The 20,044-nt window shown below is 36.8% G+C and overlaps 1 protein-coding gene across 2 annotated transcripts in view; it reads left to right on the forward strand.

Annotated features, from left to right (window-relative positions):
• The window catches only part of ARFGEF1 (ADP ribosylation factor guanine nucleotide exchange factor 1), a 71,002-nt gene that overhangs the window by 14,933 nt on the left and 36,025 nt on the right, over positions 1–20,044 (forward strand). For both annotated transcript variants that reach the window (XM_039335148.1, XM_039335156.1), the window contains exons 2-10: positions 5,743–5,773; positions 6,425–6,581; positions 7,668–7,814; positions 10,307–10,486; positions 13,930–14,206; positions 14,795–14,908; positions 16,295–16,470; positions 18,654–18,787; positions 19,725–19,959. In XM_039335148.1, the coding sequence (XP_039191082.1) occupies positions 5,743–5,773; positions 6,425–6,581; positions 7,668–7,814; positions 10,307–10,486; positions 13,930–14,206; positions 14,795–14,908; positions 16,295–16,470; positions 18,654–18,787; positions 19,725–19,959 (1,451 nt within the window). The remainder of the gene's footprint in view (positions 1–5,742; positions 5,774–6,424; positions 6,582–7,667; positions 7,815–10,306; positions 10,487–13,929; positions 14,207–14,794; positions 14,909–16,294; positions 16,471–18,653; positions 18,788–19,724; positions 19,960–20,044) is intronic.

A 20,044-nucleotide genomic window follows, 5' to 3' on the forward strand; every position in this document is an offset into this window, starting at 1 on the left:
TAATTAACTAAATAAAAGCCTGGAACTTTATTTCCTGATCTCATATATTTGTTGCAAGAATCAGCATCTGAATTGTTTTTTTTAGATTAATTTATTTATTATATCTTATCTTTCTTTCAGGAGGTCAAGGTATTGTACACAGTATTCCTTCCTTCTATTTCTTACCCACAACAGGAGCCATCTGAACTAGCTTGGGGGAAGAGTGATCATTCTAAAGTTCCCAAAGCTTCTGTGGCTGAGTATGGACTTGAGCCTGGATTTCCCTGGTGGCAATCCAACACCTTAACCATACCACCACACCTGCTTTTAGTAACATCAGTGCAATCCACTTGCATCATTTCCAAGCCATTCCAAAGAATCTCAGACTGTAACCTAGCCGCTTGCAGATTTAAATTATCAAACAATAATATCAATCTCAATTACATCACTGTAATATTCAATTTTTTAAATGGCTAGTTCTTTGTATATTGAACATGCTCCGTCATTATTGCTATTTTGAGGAAAAAGGAATCTCTGCTAATTTTTAGATTTGTTTACTTGTATAAATTTTGAGTTTCCCCCAGTGATACTCTTGTTTCTTAAAGGTTATGTTTCTACTCCAATTCTGATATTAGTGACCACCTGATTTTGTTGTAGAGAATTGCAAATTGTCCAATAGGAGTTATGTTAGTAAGGAGCTATTTACATAGATTAAAGCTTTATAAGTTTGTTTCCTGATCTGGTATTTAATACCTATAAGCATTAAATTAAATAAACCAGATTAATTTGTGAGAGTTTATGTCCAGGTATTTCTCTGGTAGGCTTTTCTGCAGACCTGTTTTGATTATTTCATTATTAAAAGTTTTGAAGTTTAGGCTGACTACAGTTTATTCTCAGACATATACTTCTCGTACTTCATTACTCCAGAAAAGTTCTGGAGAAACACAATTTGGCTTGATTGGTTCTTTTTTCTTTTTCCTATATGTCACAGAAAGAATATATTTCAGGCATTCCTCAGCTCATTAAGCTCAAATGTATGCCTTCTGGCAGTTCCTCAATAAGTAAAAAACCCTGAAATCTGGATTTCAAGTAGTGCTCACTTACTGACCACATATGGGGCTAACAACTCTGTCACTAAATAGTGCAGTTATTAAGCACAAAATCATGTGACCACATTGGTTTATGACAGACATGTCAAACACAAGGCCCGGGGGCCAAATGCGGCCCGCAAAGTGGTTTCATGTGGCCCGCGAAGCCATCCTGGAAACAGTGAGGGAATGGCCCCTGCTACCTTGGCCCTGGCCCTGGCTGGCCGGAAGCCAATGTACAATTTTGTAGTGGCCATCTAAGCTGAAACGTATTCAGTCTTAGCTCCACAAGGCCATCTGGAAACAGCGAGGACCAGCCCCTGCCACATCGGCCCCACCCCCTGGGTGCATGCTGGAGAGGTTTCACCCTTTGTGAGGAATGAAGAAATGCACCGTCGCTTGGAAGTGGCCAGCAAATGGCCCTCACCTACTTCACATATCCGGCTTGATGGCTCTGGGAGAGGGGTTTCAGCAGGCAGTGGGGCGCTCTCCTCACAGCGCTGAGAGGCTGAGTTGGGCGGTGCAAATCCAAAAAGAAGCACGACACCGCCCAGCCCTCAGCCTGCCCAGTTTCAGTAGGCAGCAAAGCGCTCTCCTCACAGCACCAAGAGGCTGATCCGGGCAGCACAAAGCCAAAGAGAAACGCGAGGCCACCCAGCTCCCACCCTACCCAGTTTCGGCAGGCAGCAGGGCGCTCTTCTCACAGCGCCAAGAGCTGAGCCAGGTGGCATGAATCTGATGAGAGGTGCAATGCTGCCTAGCCCCCAGCCTGCCCAGTTTCAGCAGGCAGCAAGGTGCAAAGCTGGTGAACTTCACACCACCTGGCTCAATCTCTCGGCGCTGTGAGGAGAGCACCCCTCTGCCTGCCGAAACTAGGCAGGCTGGGGACTTGGCGGCATTGCACAAGTAATGTTGATTCTCACACTGCTCATGGCATCCCCTCCCCCCAGAACCCACCAAGCCAGATATGTGAAGTAGATGAGGGCCAGGTGCTGGCCACTTCCAGGCAATGGTGCATTTCTTCATTCCTCACAAAGGGTGACACCTCTCCAGCTGCATTTCTTCCCTGTTTTTCTCCCTCATCTCAAATATTTCCCCACCACTCTGTACTTAGGAAGGAAAGAAGGAAAGAAGGAGAGGGAGGGTCTGAGGGAAGTCCTGCCTTAGTCCTGCCCTTTCACCACCTCTCTTGCCCCCTCCTCCTGGCCTATCCTGGGGGTCTTCCATCCTATTGCTAAGTGGGTGTGGATACAAAGCCGGGTCTTCTCCCCTGGAGAGGGAATGGGCCTCCATCTGACTTTGCCCTCGTACCCATCATGAGCAACCTGGGGTAAGGAGAGCAAGCACAGCAGCAACAGCCTTGAGGAGGAGGTAAGTGCAGCTGGGCGCCCCCTTGGGGAAGTGGGGCTGGGCTTGGTGCCACGGGTGCTCGAGGGCCAGGCTGGGCATTTGACCTCTGCTGCCCAAGGCTCTGAGCAGCCCGTGCCACCATCCAGCCCCCCCGCATGGCCTGAGTGGAACAGTGAGGCTCCTCCAGTGGACCATGCCTTGGTGCTTGCCCTGATCCCACCCCCTTCTGCCAGAGACCCCTTCTGCCAGAGTCCCACTCCTGCCCAGACCCCCACAGTCATCCTTGATGCGAATGATATAGAGCTGGCCACACCCACCCAGTAGACCACACCCACTCCATCCACGCCCACCCAGTAGGCCGCACCTACCCTGGCCACCCCACCCAGCCCCTCAAGGGCAACCGCAATGCTGATGCGGCCCTCAATGGAATTGAGTTTGACAGCCCTGGTTTATGATAACAGTTCTGGCTGTGGTTGTTAAATGCCACATCACATGACCATGACTTGCAACTTCCTGCTGGCTTCCCCATTCATTTTACTTGGCAGAAGCTGGCTATGAAGGTTGCAAATAGTGATCACATGACTGTAGGATGCTGCACAAGTTGTAAATTGGAATCATCTGACCACAAGAATGCTACAGCTGCAACTTTGAAGACAGGTTCAAGTCTCCTTTTCCAGTGTCATCATAATTTTATCATTAAACAAGTAGCCAATAAACGAGGTACTGTAGCATAAATATTTGTGTACAAGACTGGCCTTTTCTTAAAAATGCACAAAAATCCATGTCAGATAATCTCAATATAGATTATGTGGTGGTTTACTGATGTTTCATTATGTGTATGAGTCTGTGTGTATACCCGCACATGTATAGACAAACAAACACAGGGAATTTGCTTGCAAATTCAGTATTTTGCATTCTGCTGAAGAACAACTGAAATTCTGTAGCCCTGTAACCTCTTTTTATATTGGCTTTTGTGGTCATTTCTGGTTCTTCATTTCTTTTTCCCAAACATTGTGAATGCTTTTAATATTAACACTAAAATATCTTAATTTTAAAAATACCTACAATTTCTCTTATGCAAAAAGTATAATTCCAGTAATTTTTCTCATGTATAAAATGGTAGAATAATAACAGGCACTAAACAAAGTATCAGAAGTAATTACATAAAATATTTTTTCAACAAGATAATACATGTTGGGAAAATTATTGTGTTAGGACTATATTGTATTATGGAAGCCAGATAATATTTTAATGTGGGCAAGTTTAAAATCTCATTATATATTTAGGGAAATTCTAACTGGTTCATTCCTCATGACTTATTAAACTTGAAATGTTAGCTGTAATGTATTTGTAATGATGAAAGGAAGGAAATTGATGTATATACTTCAAAAGCTTTTTCATTCTGTGTTTGCATATTTTAAATATTATAGCCTTTAAAATATTGTTTTGAATCATAAAATATGGCAATTTTTCACTATTTTTTATCCATAGAAAATGTCTCATTTTAAAATGCAGTTGAAAAACCAATAATGTAATAAATTTGAGTTAAGCAGTAAATCTAATGCCAGTAAGATCTGATTTTATAGGTGACAATCCCTAGGGAAATTTTATTTACTTATATTAATTTACTGCCTAACTCCTAAATTTATTCTTAGTATTAGTAATTATAAGTCTCCTTTGCATGAAACCAGCCCTTGAGATGTTCATACAGTTGTTTTGGAGATGTTTGGGAATGACTTGATACTGTCTTCTTCAGTTATTTTTGCCCAAGTTCCCAAGTCTAGTCTGTATCTCAGAGATTTACTGATGATAAGTGAATACTAACATTGTATGTTCTTGCTTTGACAAATACACTGTAATAGTAAGTATCATCTTAAATGTTTTTATATAATCCCCCTTCTTTCACATAAGGATAATATAAATAATAAACAAACAAGAGTTCAGTACAATGTAAAATGCAACATAACCTGGCCTGAACTAAGAGCTTTCAGTCTTGGGTTCCTTCTACTGTAACTTTTAATACTGAACATTTGTACGTGTTTTAAGTTTTATGAAATATAATTTTTTAAAACCAAAATATACCAAATATTAGGGAAAGTACCAATATAAGTGTGTTTAATGAACATGATCAGTGTAGTTAATAATAAGAATAAATAGATACAAAAAAGCAGGAGGAGGTCCTTCATGAAGTAGAAACCTTCAAGATTTGGGAAAAAAGCTTAACATTTGAATTATATTCATTCTCATGGGAAAAGGAGTATTGAAATTGCTCTTTTCTTGAGTGTTGAAGAATCATAATCCTTGTTTCAGGCTTTAAACTGATTAAAGGAGGAAGAGATTGTGATTTTGATATGCATTTTGGAAGTGAAGCATTAAATTTGAGACATGCAATTGCCCCATAGAAGAGAGTCAGCCTAATAACCACACATTTTTGGTTGACCAGGCAAATTTTCACACTTTTTGATGATAAATGTTGCCCAAACACTGTAGAAATAGGATCAGGCATAATATATAATGGAACTGTTGCTGATAATTCTAGGGATTTATTATTAATTAAAATTTAGGTGACTGCTTTATATTTTATGTTTTTTGTTGTTTTATTTGTCACTATCAGCTGTACTTCTTCAAATTGTCATTTGTGAACACAGAGAATTCCAAATTGTAAAGTATCCCAGATTACAGCAACTTCCTTAGATGTTTGCAATCTTTAAAACCATTTATCATGTATTCCTAGATCTCCCTCACAAATACAGTATGTGAAAACAATATAAGGAATAATATCATGGATGCCATTAGATCAGTGGTTCTCAACCTTTTTAATGCCGCGACCCTCAACCGGTCGTAAGTCGAGGACTACTCAACTGGTGCAGCACCATTTGCAGAATGGGACTTTTGGCGGGCTCAGCAGGGCAGAGACAGCCTGGACAATTCCTATTGGCTTTTGAAAACCAATAGAATTAGACTCTATTCAAGAGAGTCTATTCTATTGGCTTTCAAAAGCTAATAGAATAAAAGGGAGTAGCACAGCTAAGGAAAAGGGGAAAAAAATGGCGGACTGCGTTGTTTGGCGACCCCCGTGAAATGGTCGTTCGACCCCAAATGGGGTCCCGACCCACAGGTTGAGAACCACTGCATTAGATTGACATGCTTTTCCCATATTTTTATATTATAGGAAAATTTTCTATTTATATTTATTTAGTACTTTGGGAGCGGGTAAGTAAGTTCAGCTTTTTAATTTGAAATGTTATATATGAGTTGTGGGAATTAGTTTTATTTTAAAGTTTTAATCATTCTTATAAAAAAAATTATTTGCTTTTTTTTCCAGAGGAAATAAAAACAGAAACGGGAAAACAAAGGTAATTTTGTTCATATTAAATATGAATACGTAGGTTTATGAGAAGATTATGTGCACAAACATGTGACTCTATATGGAGATTAAATCTGCCATTCTATTTTTTTAAGGAGAAGGATTTATAAACTACCTTTTTAGCACTTTATCGTGTCTGAAGTACAGAAACTTCATGAGACAGCCTGGCTTAGTTCATACATAAACATTTATCCATAATATGATTTTTCATATTATATTTAATATAATATGCATGTCAACACATAACAGGTTAGATTCTATGGCTTCTTTCACAAACCATGGTTAAAAGTCCTAGCTTAGTTTATGTATTAGTATTGTATAAGTTAATTGAAACACTCCAGTTTCGTAAAAATGAAGACGAAATTTAAAATAGCTTTGGCTTCAAATTAGTTCAGAAAAATGATCAAATATGTCATCTCTGAATGTCCAAGTTAAGAATTACAAAATCTTTGAACACTTTTTTGCATTTTTGTACAAAAAAATGAAGCATTATTAAAAACAAAGGAAAACTGTAACCGTTCCCCATATGGTTATAAGATTATCAGATAAAGATATTAAAGATAAAGCAAGTATATAATAATAGTCCTAGCTATTTCTGAATTCATATTTAACTTATTTATTTTACTGCCATTTTATTTAGTCCACCTCATGGAGAAACAAAACCTGGTTCAAGCACTCTTCCACCAGTGAAATCAAAGACTAGCTTTATTGAAGCAGACAAGTACTTCTTACCATTTGAATTGGCATGTCAATCCAAGTGTCCCAGAATTGTTAATACATCGTTAGATTGTTTGCAGGTCTGTATGGATCTTTATTCCCTGAAATATGTGCTATTATTGCCTGCTTTTAATGTTCTTTTTTAAAGGAATTTTTTAATTGATTTTATCCCATTATCAATGTACAAAAAAATCTGATTTAAACATTTTTTAAAAATTAAATTTAGTCAAAAACATAATTGAGTGGTATAGTTGGGATCTATAAAAGTAATAATGGTCTAGTTCAGTGGTGGAGAACCTATGGCACGGGTGCCAGAGGCGACACTCAGTACCCTCTCTGTGGGCATGCGCACTGTCGCCCCAGTCCTAGGCCTTCAGCTGGGTTTTATAAAATCTTTTCGCTTTAGGTGTCAACCGCCGTGTACAAAAAAAAAAAAGGTTCAATCAATGAGTCAGTTTCAACTCGCGGGAAAAAAAAGTTCTTGCAAAGTTGGAATTGATTGATTGAATTTTTTAGTCCCACCCAGTCTGCCGTTACCACCACAGCCACACCCACCCAATGGGCCACACCCACCCGGCATCCAACAATGCATAAGTAGGTTTGGGGTTGCAGTTTGGGCACTCGGTCTCTAAAAGGTTCGTCATCACTGGTCTAGTTTGTGGTGAAGCAATATTTTAAATGTTGTAAACCACAATATTTTTTTTCCTGTTCGTGACAGTGATTTGTTATTATTATGCCATAGTTCAATTGTCTGAAAAAGACAATCACTGTGAACCCAGGAGAAGAAAACACCTCAAGGTCTTATTTATTTAAGAAAATTTATATGGTTACCCAATTTATTCTCAGTGACTTTGGGCAACTTACAAGGATAAAATCCCAATACAAAAAGCAATACACCCCCCAAACAAGCCACTTGATAGACTCCATATCATTCTGGGGTCCCCAGGCCCATTGCAGAAGCATGTCTTCAGACCCTTCTGAAAGAGTATCAAAATCTTATCTTTACAGGGATAAGGATAAAGAATACTTATTCCTAAATGGCTCTGATATTTATTCAAACTTGAAACTTACTGTGATATTTAGATGAGGATTTCCCTGACTGAAAAATATAATGTATAATATATTAGCTTTGCTTGTTCATTGTTGTTTACTTGCTTTACTCCCAGAAACTTATAGCCTATGGGCATTTGACTGGTAATGCTCCAGATAGTACTGCTCCTGGGAAAAAATTGATTGATAGAATTATTGAAACAATATGTGGCTGCTTCCAAGGTCCACAGACAGATGAAGGTGTTCAACTACAAATTATAAAGGTAATTTCGCATTATTAACATGAGCAGTCTTTAAATACACTAAGCAGAAGCTGAGGTTAAAATTATAGATTACTGAATGTGAGAGGTTCTCCATGGTTAGTTTTATTTTTCAAAAAAGTTTATAGTGAACAGAAATTACGAGTCTAATGAATATTTTTTATTCGTATCTAAAAATGTCAGTATTTTCTATTGAGTCATAGACTCATAGAGTATTCACTCTGTATCATACATAGAATGTATTTACATATTGAATATGAACCAGCAAAAAGTTGGCCGTCCAACATTCCCTGAGGAGCAAATAGACTCTAAAGACAATTTCCCCAAACCAGCTGAATCTATAAGCAATCTATCTTTTATTTTTTTATATTTTTTTTAAACCTCAATCCATTGAGTATTATAGAATACTCCATTGTTTCAAATTGCTTGAATATTATCCAAATTTATTTTTTATTTTTTTTAAAAAATTGATAAGAAATTATTGGTTTAGTTTCCATAAAAATATCTCTAAAAACTTTAAAACTGGTGTTTCTGAGGCTGCATAGGCATAGCAGCTGAGTAAGAGAGAAAACATTTTTACTGTACTATATGTATTGCCATTCAGCCTTTCTAAATAAGTTATATTCCTTTTATAGAATTTTGAAAATGCTAGAAATATTTATAGTACTGATTCTATTATAAGACCATGTTTTCTGTGTTTTTGTGATTTTTTTTAATGTAAGATTTTTAAAAACTTATTTATTATTTAATTTTATTTCTTTCATTTTTCAGAGAACATAATAGATAAGGTATCTATTCCAAAAATAGTTTTATGATAAAATAGTGATATAATTATATTACTGAATTATTCAGTTTTTAAATAGTATAGTTTGTTAAAAGAAATGTTTTTTGAAATAAAATATAATTAAATAATATTTTAAAAAGCTGGCATTTGAATCTTAATAAAATGTATTTCTGTACTATAAATAATTTCATTAATTTGTATGTAATTATTTAATTTATTTAATAGCATGTTGATATAAAGTTTGGCAGAAATACCCAGAACTTTGATTAGCAAAAATTATTGGATTCTTGTTTATTATCTATCCAAGCTTATATACACACTTGTACATACACATACAGGTATACATACACATATACACACACACACACACACACACGCACACACTATTGTACCCAACTCCAGGCCTTTGGATAAATTTTCATTTTGTTAATATAAGTAAATCAATTGATATAACATCTCTGCACTTGTGCAAAAGTTATATCAAATCAAACTGAAATTTCATTTATTGTCCAAGACCAAAGAAAAAGGCCAACAATACAATAACTATAAAAAGGAATTTTAAAAAAATGAAAGTAAATCCTGAAATAATTAATAGCTAACAATTAATAACATAGGGAGAAAGCAAATGACAACTAACTGCAATAGCTATTAATAAAAATTTTGCAATCTTAATGGTTTCTGAAGAGTAGTCACTCAAGAAAAGAGTAATGGTCTCATGGTTACAAGGTAATTAGAGTTGTTAACAATTGAAAGTATTAACTTTGATCATTATTGGGTATACAGTGTACATTTTAATAGCACGTTATTAGACATTTTCTTCTTACTTCACATTTGAGCTAGGAAAAATAAGTGACTTATCTTCATATGCACCCTTGTTAAACTGGCACCCCTGAAGTACATTGATTTTAAAAGGTTATTAAAAGTTTTCTTATTGACCCACCAACTTCCCAAATTGTACCAATGATTTTAATGAAATGCTAAGTTCGGGTTTCCAACGGATTCTTAACTCCGTGAGAGGGGTATAACCACTTGTTCTAGATCTAACCAAGTCCCAGAAACCCTAATCCATTACAGCACAATCAATCCCTCCATTATAATTCAATAAATACTTTTTTCTTTAACTTTTTAAAATATAATCTAATATATTTTTTATTAAAGCCTCTAATGCTCTTGGGATATTAACTGGATTTGAAGTTTGTGCAGTTTCTAGCTTATACCTTTGATCAAATTCTTAAATTATAGGGTTATTTTTATTTATATGGGTTAATAACAATTACAAAGTGGACACGACCTGATTATAATAATTTATTATATTTACAGCAGATAACATTGCTTGGTATCTTAATACTGACTCTGAGGACAAATAAAGTCCTGATAACTTAGAAGTGTTCATTAGAAAAGAATGAGATATGTATCCATATGTACAAAGACTAATTTAAATGCATTGTCAACTTTCAGTAAAAAAAGACATTTCTATGCTGCTCCTTTCTCATTTAAAGTTTTTGGTGCCTGTAGATTAGAATACATATTATGATATTGGCAGATTAACTCTATACATTATGTGGGTACATATATGGCTCACTATTTACAAGTATATTCATGAATTGAGCATGTGGCAATTACATGTAAAAGAACTGGGAAATATGTGTTCAAGACTTCTAAGTAAATAACTGCAGCTCTAACTTTGCAAATAAATGTAATGTATTTTTAGGCTCTATTAACAGCAGTAACATCTCAACACATAGAGATACATGAAGGGACCGTATTGCAAGCTGTGAGAACATGCTACAATATTTACCTTGCAAGCAAGAATCTCATAAATCAAACCACAGCCAAAGCGACTCTCACACAAATGTTGAATGTAATATTTGCACGTATGGAAAACCAAGCGGTAAGTTTCTTTGTATCTGTATAAAGAGTTGTTTCAAAAATCTCTTTCAGCTCTAGGAATAGCAAACATTTAGATTTGGCTTGCCAGTTGAATTGTACAAGAGATATAAGGAGAAAGTGTTCCAACTCTGAAACATCCCATTCCAATCCTAAAGTTGGAACAAGCCTTTCAAAAACACTGGAAATCATTTAACCAAATATAAAGAAGTCCAGTCTTACCATATGTGCTTTGACTTTAAAATGCCAGAAATGACTTGTTTCATTTAGAAATCATTAAGTAGCAATAGCACCTAGACTTATTTACTGCCCTACAGTGTTTTTACAGAACTCTTTAGGTGGTTTATAATGTCACCATATTGATCCCAGCAATCTGGGTCCTTATTTTACCAACTTTGGAAGAATGGAAGATTGAGTCAATACTTGAGCCTATCAGGATTGAACTCCAGACTGAGGGCAGAGTTAGCCTGCAATACTGCATTTTAACCTCTATGCCACCAAATAACTAAAGGACTGAGATTGAGGAGGTGGACAGGGTTATTTATTTTTTTATTTTATTTTTAAAATTTATAAGCCGCCCGACTCCCGAAGGACTCTGGGCGGCTAACAATAAAAAACACATAAACATAACAAAACAACAGTACAAAGACAATCATCCAGGGGTTAGGTTTTTTAAACCCCAGGCCTGCCGGAAAAGCCAGGTCTTAAGTAGCTTACGGAAGACCAACAGGGTGGGAGCGGTCCTAATCTTCAGGAGGAGCTGATTCCAAAGCGTGGGCGCCATCACAGAGAAGACCCTCCTCCGCGGCCCTGCCAAATGGCACTGCTTGGCCGACGGGGCCTGAAGGAGGCCCAGCCTGTGGGATCTAACCGGACGTAGGGAACTATGAGGTAGTAGGCGGTCTCGCAAATAGCCTGGCCCTGAGCCATATAGGGTTTTAAAGGTAATGATCAACACCGTGAATTGGACCCGGAGACCAATAGGCAACCAATGCAGCTCACGGAGGATAGGTGTAACGTGGGTGTATCGAGGAGCACCCACTATCACTTGCGCGGCTGCATTCTGGACCAACTGTAGTCTCCGAATACTTTTCAAGGGTAGCCCCATGTAGAGTGCGTTGCAGTAGTCCAAACATGAGGTGACAAGGGCGTGAGTGACTGTAAGGAGAGCCTCCCGGTCCAGGTAGGGTCGCAACTGGTGCAACAGGCGAACTTGTGCAAAGGTCCTGCCAGCCACAGCCGTCAATTGATGTTCCAAATTCAGCTGTGGATCAAGGAGGACACCCAAGTTGCGAACCCGCTCCAAAGGGGGTATACTTTCCCCCTCAAGAGTCAACACTGGACAGTCGACATGATCCTTGGGAGGCAACATCCAAAGCCACTCGGTCTTGTCAGGATTGAGCCTGAGTCTGTTAACCCCCATCCAGACCCTCACGGCTTCAAGGCAACGGCCCATCACATCGGCCGCTTCACTGAGAGAGCTCGGGGAGGAGATATATAGCTGGGTATCATCAGCATACTGATGAAACCTCACCCCGTGCTGTCTGATGATCTCACCCAGCGGCTTCATATAAATGTTACATGGCTGTGAGGTCAATAACCTGCTCCTTAAATTCATGCCTCTTCTAACTAGCAAGCCTGAGGTTTGAGGTAGTTTGATTCTAGCATTTGCACTTTTCCTTGAAAGATGGGGTTATTCCCCTTTTAAGGAGGCACTGGTTCACCCCACTCAAACCATTGTTAGATCCCATCATACTGGACAATTTTCATCCAGTGTCAATGGTCATACAATAACTTCAGCAAATCCTGAATAAAGCTGATTATCTGCATCCCTTTTAGTCAGGATTTAGCTCTAGATATAAACAGAAAAGGGATTGGTCATGCTTTTGGATAACCTAGCAGGAGCACGATGGGTTAGTGCAGAGGTCCCCAACCTTTTGAGCACAAGGGACTGGTTCCGTGGAGAAAGTTTTTTCTGCAGACTGGAGGGGGCATGGTTTTGTACTGCCTGCATCCCACAGAAGGGGCTTTATTGTTTGCATGTACCAGTTTCTGGCATGCCGCAACCCGGTACTGGTCCACAGACCAGTGGTTGGGGACCCCTGGGTTAGTGTATTCCTCCTTGTTCTACTTGATCTCTCAGCAGCCTTCAGTATTATCAATCATGGTGTCTTTCTGGATTGACTCTGTAGAGTACGATTCAACAATACTTATTGTGCTGGTTCTCTTCCTTCCTGTGGAGCTGGTACTGGTGTTGATTGAAAGTGAGAGATCCCATCCTTAACTCAAGCAAGCTATGTGAAGTTCTGCAGGGCTTGGAACCTTTTACACTCCTGTTTAATATCAACATCAAGCCTTCAGATGAGATCATTTTCCACCATGGAGTGAAGTATCATGAGTACACTCAGTTGTATATCTCCACCCCAGTAAACTAAGCAGTGCTGTTGATGTCCTGTCTTGGTGCCTGAAGGTTGCAGGGGTTTGCATGGGAAGATTTAAAACTCTACATGGCTTTGGGACCAGGATATTTGAGGGACCATTTCTTTCTGATTACATCTACCCATAAAATCAGGGCAGGCAGGAAGGCTGTTACAGTTCCATCTGCTAAGACAGGCATGTCAAACTGTCGGCCGGCTGGCTGGATGTGTCATGCCGAAACTGCACCTACCCCTTTGCCGGCAATGGGGAAAAAGTCACGATACGTCATGTGATGTCGCGAGTTTGACATGCCTGTGCTAAGGAGTTCCATCTTACAGAACCCAAAAGCGAATCTTTTCTGCTTTAAAACCTATCATTTGGAACATCATTCACTCTGAAGTGAGATTAGCCCAAACCTATTGGCCTTCCAGAGATCTCTCAAGACATATTTTTCAGCAGATCTGGGGACCCCTTGGGAACAAGGAGCCTGCAAAAGGCCTTTATTTATAAGTTTTTTAATACTTCCCCACATTATATTCATGTTTTTATGGTTATTTTAAAATGTTTTTATTATTTTGTTTTTGCTATATAACTCCCAGACTCCAGTTCATGAGATGGGTGGCTAGATAGTTAGATACATAGTCAAAAGTTCTACTACTTCATAATTAAATGTATAAATCAAATTAACAGATTTTGCATATGATTGGACCATGTGAAAAAAATAAAACAAATTCCAAACTTACATCATACACAAACTTTTTAAGAAAAATATCAGTTCTTATCTTCCCAATAGTATATTGAAAGTTGTGATTGTAAAGTGGCTAGATCCAGGTCAAAAATGAATTGTATTTAATTAAGATGATTACCTAATGAGCATTCTTCATATTTTTTAAAAAAAATCATGTATCACAATAAAATTGCAGCTGTGTGCCAACTTTTTAAGGCTCCAAGTATATAAAATAGTGTGTCTGTCAAATATAACATGTATTAATAAAATGCTTTATTTTCACATATAAATACAATTTATAGCTTCAAGAAGCCAAGCAAATGGAGAAAGAGAGACATCGGCAACAGTATCACCTTCAGCAATCTCCATTAAGCCATCATGAGCCTGAATCACCTCAATTAAGGCATCTTTCAGAGGAGACTGTTGATCAATTATCCCAGGACAATGAAGTGGATTTGGAGCATCATACAAATGATGTGGACAAAAGCCTTCAAGAAGATATAGAAGGAGAAAATGGATCTGATATTTCTAGTGCAGAAAATGAACAAACAGAAGCTGATCAAGCAACAGCAGCAGAAAGTAATAATGATGATTAATCAGGATGGAATGGTAGAGGGCATGTTGTTATCTTATTGTCAAACTAACTTAAGTTAGAGATGGCGATCTTCTCAATTAGGAGTTAACTTTGCTTTCTGCTTGTTTGTTGCTTTTGAAGTTCCAGATGGTATACCCTGTGATGTCTCTGGGGAAAAGGTCAGGCAATTTTAATGAGTAAAATGGAGGCTTTTTAGAGATTTAACAATTCTATTTTGTATTAAATGACAATACATATGCTGCTGAAAATTGGCAGATTTGCTTTATATTTTACTATTTTGAGGTACCTCTGGTACTTTGAGGAGTTACAAAAAATTGAGCTAGGTGGAACACATGTCATATTGAGCCGTCTTTTTGTTTAAAAAGAGTAATACGTTCATTTGGTTAAAAACCACATACAGTTATAGTAATTTCATATTGTTTTTTAAAATATATTTTCTAGAAGTCCAGATATAGTGAATGCTATGAACAATCATAAAATAATGTATTTATGTAGCATTTATAGTTTAGAAATATGTTGACCAGACTGGATTCTTGATAATTTTGAATAATATATTTGTTTTTCTCTTGTAGCTTTAACTAAAAATGATGCAGGGTCCTATGATGGAGAAAGTAATCAACGTGAAGAAACAGCTCATGATGTTGTACAGAGTATAGTCCAGGAAATGGTCAACATAGTAGTAAGAGGTAGTATACTTTCATTAAACCATATTGCTGAATTGAGGTAGAAATTAAAGGAATTTTATAGGAGGAATTGATGGTAAAGTTTTATGTGTACTAATATGGAAAGAAAATATTAGATAAAGTAATACTTTTATGATTTTTTTTAAATAAAAAAAAATAGATGCAGACTGGGCTGTTTTCAACCCCCAGAAACAGTTAGTACAGCTCAGATCACTACATTTCTTTTCTCTTGAAGGAAGGCAATGAGGGAGCCTCAGGACTTTTCTGTTTTTCTGTAGAGAAAAGGCTGGAGATTATTGGTTAGACACCTAAACCTGGATTTATTATTTGTTTAAAGTTAATACAAATTTTGATAAAATTTATAAGACATTAAAAGCAGCCTTGAGAGTAGCTAATTTATCAATTACCAATTCCTGAAACATGGATGATAAAGTAACATTTAAGTAAAATTAAGAAATACAGTTGAAGTTACTTACAGACGTCTTTATAAACTTAAAGGAAAGTTGAATAGTCTTTAAGCAAATGAGACAGCCTGATCTAGGTTAACAAGATTTGAGAAATTGCTACTTTCTTTTTCATTGCCAGGCTTTTTTGTTATGTGTAAACTCTTTCACAGCAGGTTCTGTTCTAAAATAATTACTGTAAATTTGTTTATATTCAAGCACCTTAGGAAATGTTTTGTCAAATCTGAAAATATTCTTGTTTGGCTTCTGACTCAAGATAAAGTAAAAAATACGCATTTATAACCTATAACCTATAAGTAATTTACAATGAACATTATAAAATATCCTAGACAATTCATCTTGGTATCCTAGATATAGATATATTCTGATTCAGATCATAATGGTTCTGTTGTGAGTTGCTTAGTGAATAATCATAACTTTAATGTAGAATGTTAATCGTATTTACACTAATTTTTAAAGAAATGATGAAGAAATGTTGATATGGCATCAAGAATAGCACACTGATAATACTCAGAATTCATTTTGTGGTAATATATATTGAATTGTTCTCCAGCACAGGAGATGGAGAATCCACCAATGGGTTTTCTCTGTCTGCCTGCTCTTGAGACCAAGTCAGCCAAACTTGTCATGTCCCCTGTTGCTAGGGGAACCCAGTCTTGACTTGGTCTCCAGCTCTATGAGACGTGTCAGGTTTGGCTCTCAAATTCTTTCAGGTAGTCAGTTTACCACTTATTGGATTCTCTATCCCACCTTGCAAAAATCTCTGCAGCGCTGGGATCAGCGCTGCCTCAGATTGTTGCCTAAAACTCTGGAGAAAGGGGGTGGGGTTTTTGTGTAATATTAGTCCAATGTACTTCTAATTGTACAAACAATTACTTTTAAATGCCATAATTTTACTGTATAACATAGTTCTTTTTTCTTTTAGATATAGGTGAGAGATTTACTGAAAAGATTGTGGTTGATGGACCAATAGGTACTTCAGAGGATGGTAGTGATAGTGAAAATATCCAGGCAAATGGAATTCCTGGGACACCTATTTCTATTGTGTATACACCATCATTACCTGATGACAGGTTATCTGTCTCATCCAATGATACTCAGGTACAATAATGATTATGCTTTGAAAACTAGAGTTTTAAACTGATTTGGGGGATATTTACAGTCAACTTATGCACCTAGCTTGTATAATACGTAAACAAAGTTTAGATAAGATAGTATAAGAACCCGCCTCAATCAGTTCAGAAAGCAGAACTCTTGAAATGGCATCATTTCAAAAGGAACTTTTATTGGGAGATGTTGACAGCAGAAATAGAAGGCAGGATCTGAGGGTTTCCCGTGTGATCAAATAATTAAAAGTGTCCGTAATAACCCCACCCTAACTGTCCATCCAGACAGTTCAAACAGGCCAATCCGCAGGTGTGAAAACGGCAAGGGAACAGAGTGAAAAGGTGTCTCTTCCAAGGCTGTTAGGTGTCTGCACCGTTTCTTCTGCACTCAGAGATAAGGCAGATAGTCAGAGGTACATTCCATTCTCACCCCATTAGAGACACATCAAAGAGGATAGAACAAGAGATAGAGCAAAGCAAATACACATCGGCACCTCAAATTCTCCCCCCCCCCAGGAGAATGGCAGAACCCGAAAAGAATAAGAAATCCCATGCACACAGAACATAGGGTTCTGACAGATGGCAACTTTAGTACAGGTGCTTTGATTCGGAATTATGTGAATCAATAAGAAGCATAGGACACAGATTATTTATATGTTGTAAGCCAGTATTATATATGATGTTGTAGCAAAACAGTACAGTTTTAATGTTTTTGTATTTTCACAGCAGTTTCAAATGATTCATGTTTGGAATCATTTGTTCCTTAAGCCATATATGTACTTTTATAACTTCCTTTGTGCTCTACATATGGATTTAAAGCTCTATAAGAAATTCATTGCTGCTTGTTAATTTAAAAACATATATTCCAAGTGTATATATTTAGTAGGGTTGCTCTTTCAATTGTTTTGTTAGTGTGTGATAAAATACTGGTTTTTACTGGAGCTAATGTGTTTTAACTAGCAAACATTTGCTTTCACAATTGTTTGGCACATGTGAATACAACGCAAACAATACATTACAATGCATTCTGTATTGTTTGAAAATCTATTTCCATTCTGCAAGTATATGATTTCTAAGATAAATATTCTATTGGTAAATTATCAATATGACCAATGCTTGATCTTCAAGATCATTTTAGGATAGATAATTATCAGGTTTCTTCCTAGAACAGATGTAGCACTAGCACAGTTGGCAAGCAGAATGTTGCCTTGGGAAATGCTCATTCTATTCTTATAACAGATTTCTTTTAATAGATGACTGAATATTTTGAAAATGAGTTCTTAACATGCATGGTTACCTTCATCAGTTGCATATGTATGTGGAATGTGTTAAAGGCTCTGATTTTGTGCTCTGCTACATGTATCTGCTTTTCTGTGTATAGAAATAATAAAGCATACAGGAATACATCACATAGATAAACATACGTTATAAAAGGAAAATAATGTGCATAGTGGAATTGCAGTAAAATGAAAGAGATACAGCATATGACAGATATGCTGAAGCTTAAATATATGTAAATAAAAATTAACACATGAACTATTGCAAAAGAGTAATTAGTGATAAACATCCTAGCATTACTAAGATATTTTTCTGTTTTAAATGTGATTGCCAAGGCAATGTAAAGTGGTTTTTAATTTTAAAAAAATAATAATTTCTGATCTGAAATGAGTTGAAAATGATCTAAGTTTTTTTTAAATGAAAATAAAAAACCTGGGATCATTTTCAATTTATTTTAGGTCATGAAAAAAAGGATTGTTAATTATTGGAAATATCAGTCTCATAAAAGATTAACTGTGTTTTTAAGAAGAGAGAAAAAAGAAGTGTTTGAACTAGAAGACTATATAATTGTGAGGCTGGTTTGTGGTTTGTTACATTCAGGGCTCTGGAAGTCATAACTTCCATCTGATCGTTATTATATAAATACGTGATGCTGACTAGTTTTAACAAAATAACTAAAATATTAAACATGCAGTTGTAGAAAAATGTTTATTTTTAATGTTTAATGTTAAGTAATTTCTAGAAATATATTTATACCGCAGTCTATATAGATTAAGGCACTCTATAAATACTGTTAATCAAAGTTTCATTGTAATTTTGTGTATCCTGTTTTTTCTCATGTAAAATAATTACATTGTATTTTTATTATATAAATTGAAAATGAAAATATTTTAACTTCAGGAATCTGGAAATTCTTCAGGACCTACACCTGGTGCTAAATTTTCCCATATATTACAAAAGGATGCCTTTCTTGTATTCAGGTCACTGTGTAAACTGTCTATGAAGCCTTTGTCAGATGGACCACCTGATCCAAAGTAAGTTGCCATATTTTTTTCTATGAAATTTTAAAGGAATAAATGTATGAATCAACAGTGGTTATAGCCTGTTGATTCTCCTCCCATTTCCAATGTAGTACAACATATTATTATGGAATGTTGTATTTGTGTAGTCTGTGGTACTCTCAGAGAGTTTAACCCTGAGCCACAAAAATCTCTTCTATCAATGTTGTATTTTATACAATTATTTTAAAAAGGGTTGTTCTTGTCACTTAGTACAGAGGTCTCCAACCTTTCTGGGCTCACGGACTGGAGGAAAGGAGAGCAGGTTCAAAATTGGTGCATGCATGCACGCACAGCCACACACACTAGCGTGGTACTAGCGGCCCTATTTGTGCATGTGGCATCCACTGGCGCCATGCACATGCGTGAATGAGCACACACCCCCATGGCAGCTAGCAGCTCAGTTTGTACATGCGCAAACGGGCTGCACAATCCACCCAGGCTAGCAGCCATGTTCGCACCCATGAGCACGCGCAAACAGGGCCATGGACACTTGCCCTGCACTAGCAGCTATGTTCGCACCTGCGCACATGTGCAAATGGCCACGGGTGCTAGCGCGAGTGGGGAGAATGTGCGCCCACGCGTGCACGCACCAGCCAACCATTTCCGCAGCCCATAGATTGGGGACCCCTGACTTAGTATATATGAATCAATCAGTTATATACCTGTATATTATATTAAATTGAGATTTTATGTACAAGCAACATTATGCGCTACAAAAATGAACACAAGAATGTCAATCTAAGCTAAGTCAGTCATAGTTTATTGTTTAATTTCTATTGTTAATTGAATATTTATTATTATCTGCTCTGCACTAATCATTAGAGAATTTGGAACAATTATTTCTTTTTATTTCTTAAAAAGAAAGATGTCTCTATAAATTGTTTCTCATACTAAGATTATATCTTTCTAGGTCGCATGAATTGCGGTCAAAAATCCTTTCACTCCAGTTGCTGCTATCTATTTTGCAAAATGCAGGACCTGTTTTTAGGACAAATGAAATGTTTATTAATGCTATTAAGCAGTACCTTTGTGTAGCATTGTCTAAAAATGGAGTTTCATCTGTTCCAGAAGTATTTGAACTTTCCCTTTCTATATTCCTGACTTTACTTTCAAATTTTAAGACACATTTGAAGATGCAAATTGAGGTAATGTACATTTAGTAGTTTAAAGAGTGTACTTATTGTACTATAAAATGAGATAATTGAGAGGCTTCAAATATAAAAACAATTA

This window comes from Crotalus tigris, unplaced genomic scaffold (genome assembly GCF_016545835.1).
Source record: "Crotalus tigris isolate CLP2741 ecotype Arizona unplaced genomic scaffold, ASM1654583v1 scf7180000017546.9332058, whole genome shotgun sequence".
Lineage (NCBI taxonomy): Eukaryota > Metazoa > Chordata > Lepidosauria > Squamata > Viperidae > Crotalus > Crotalus tigris.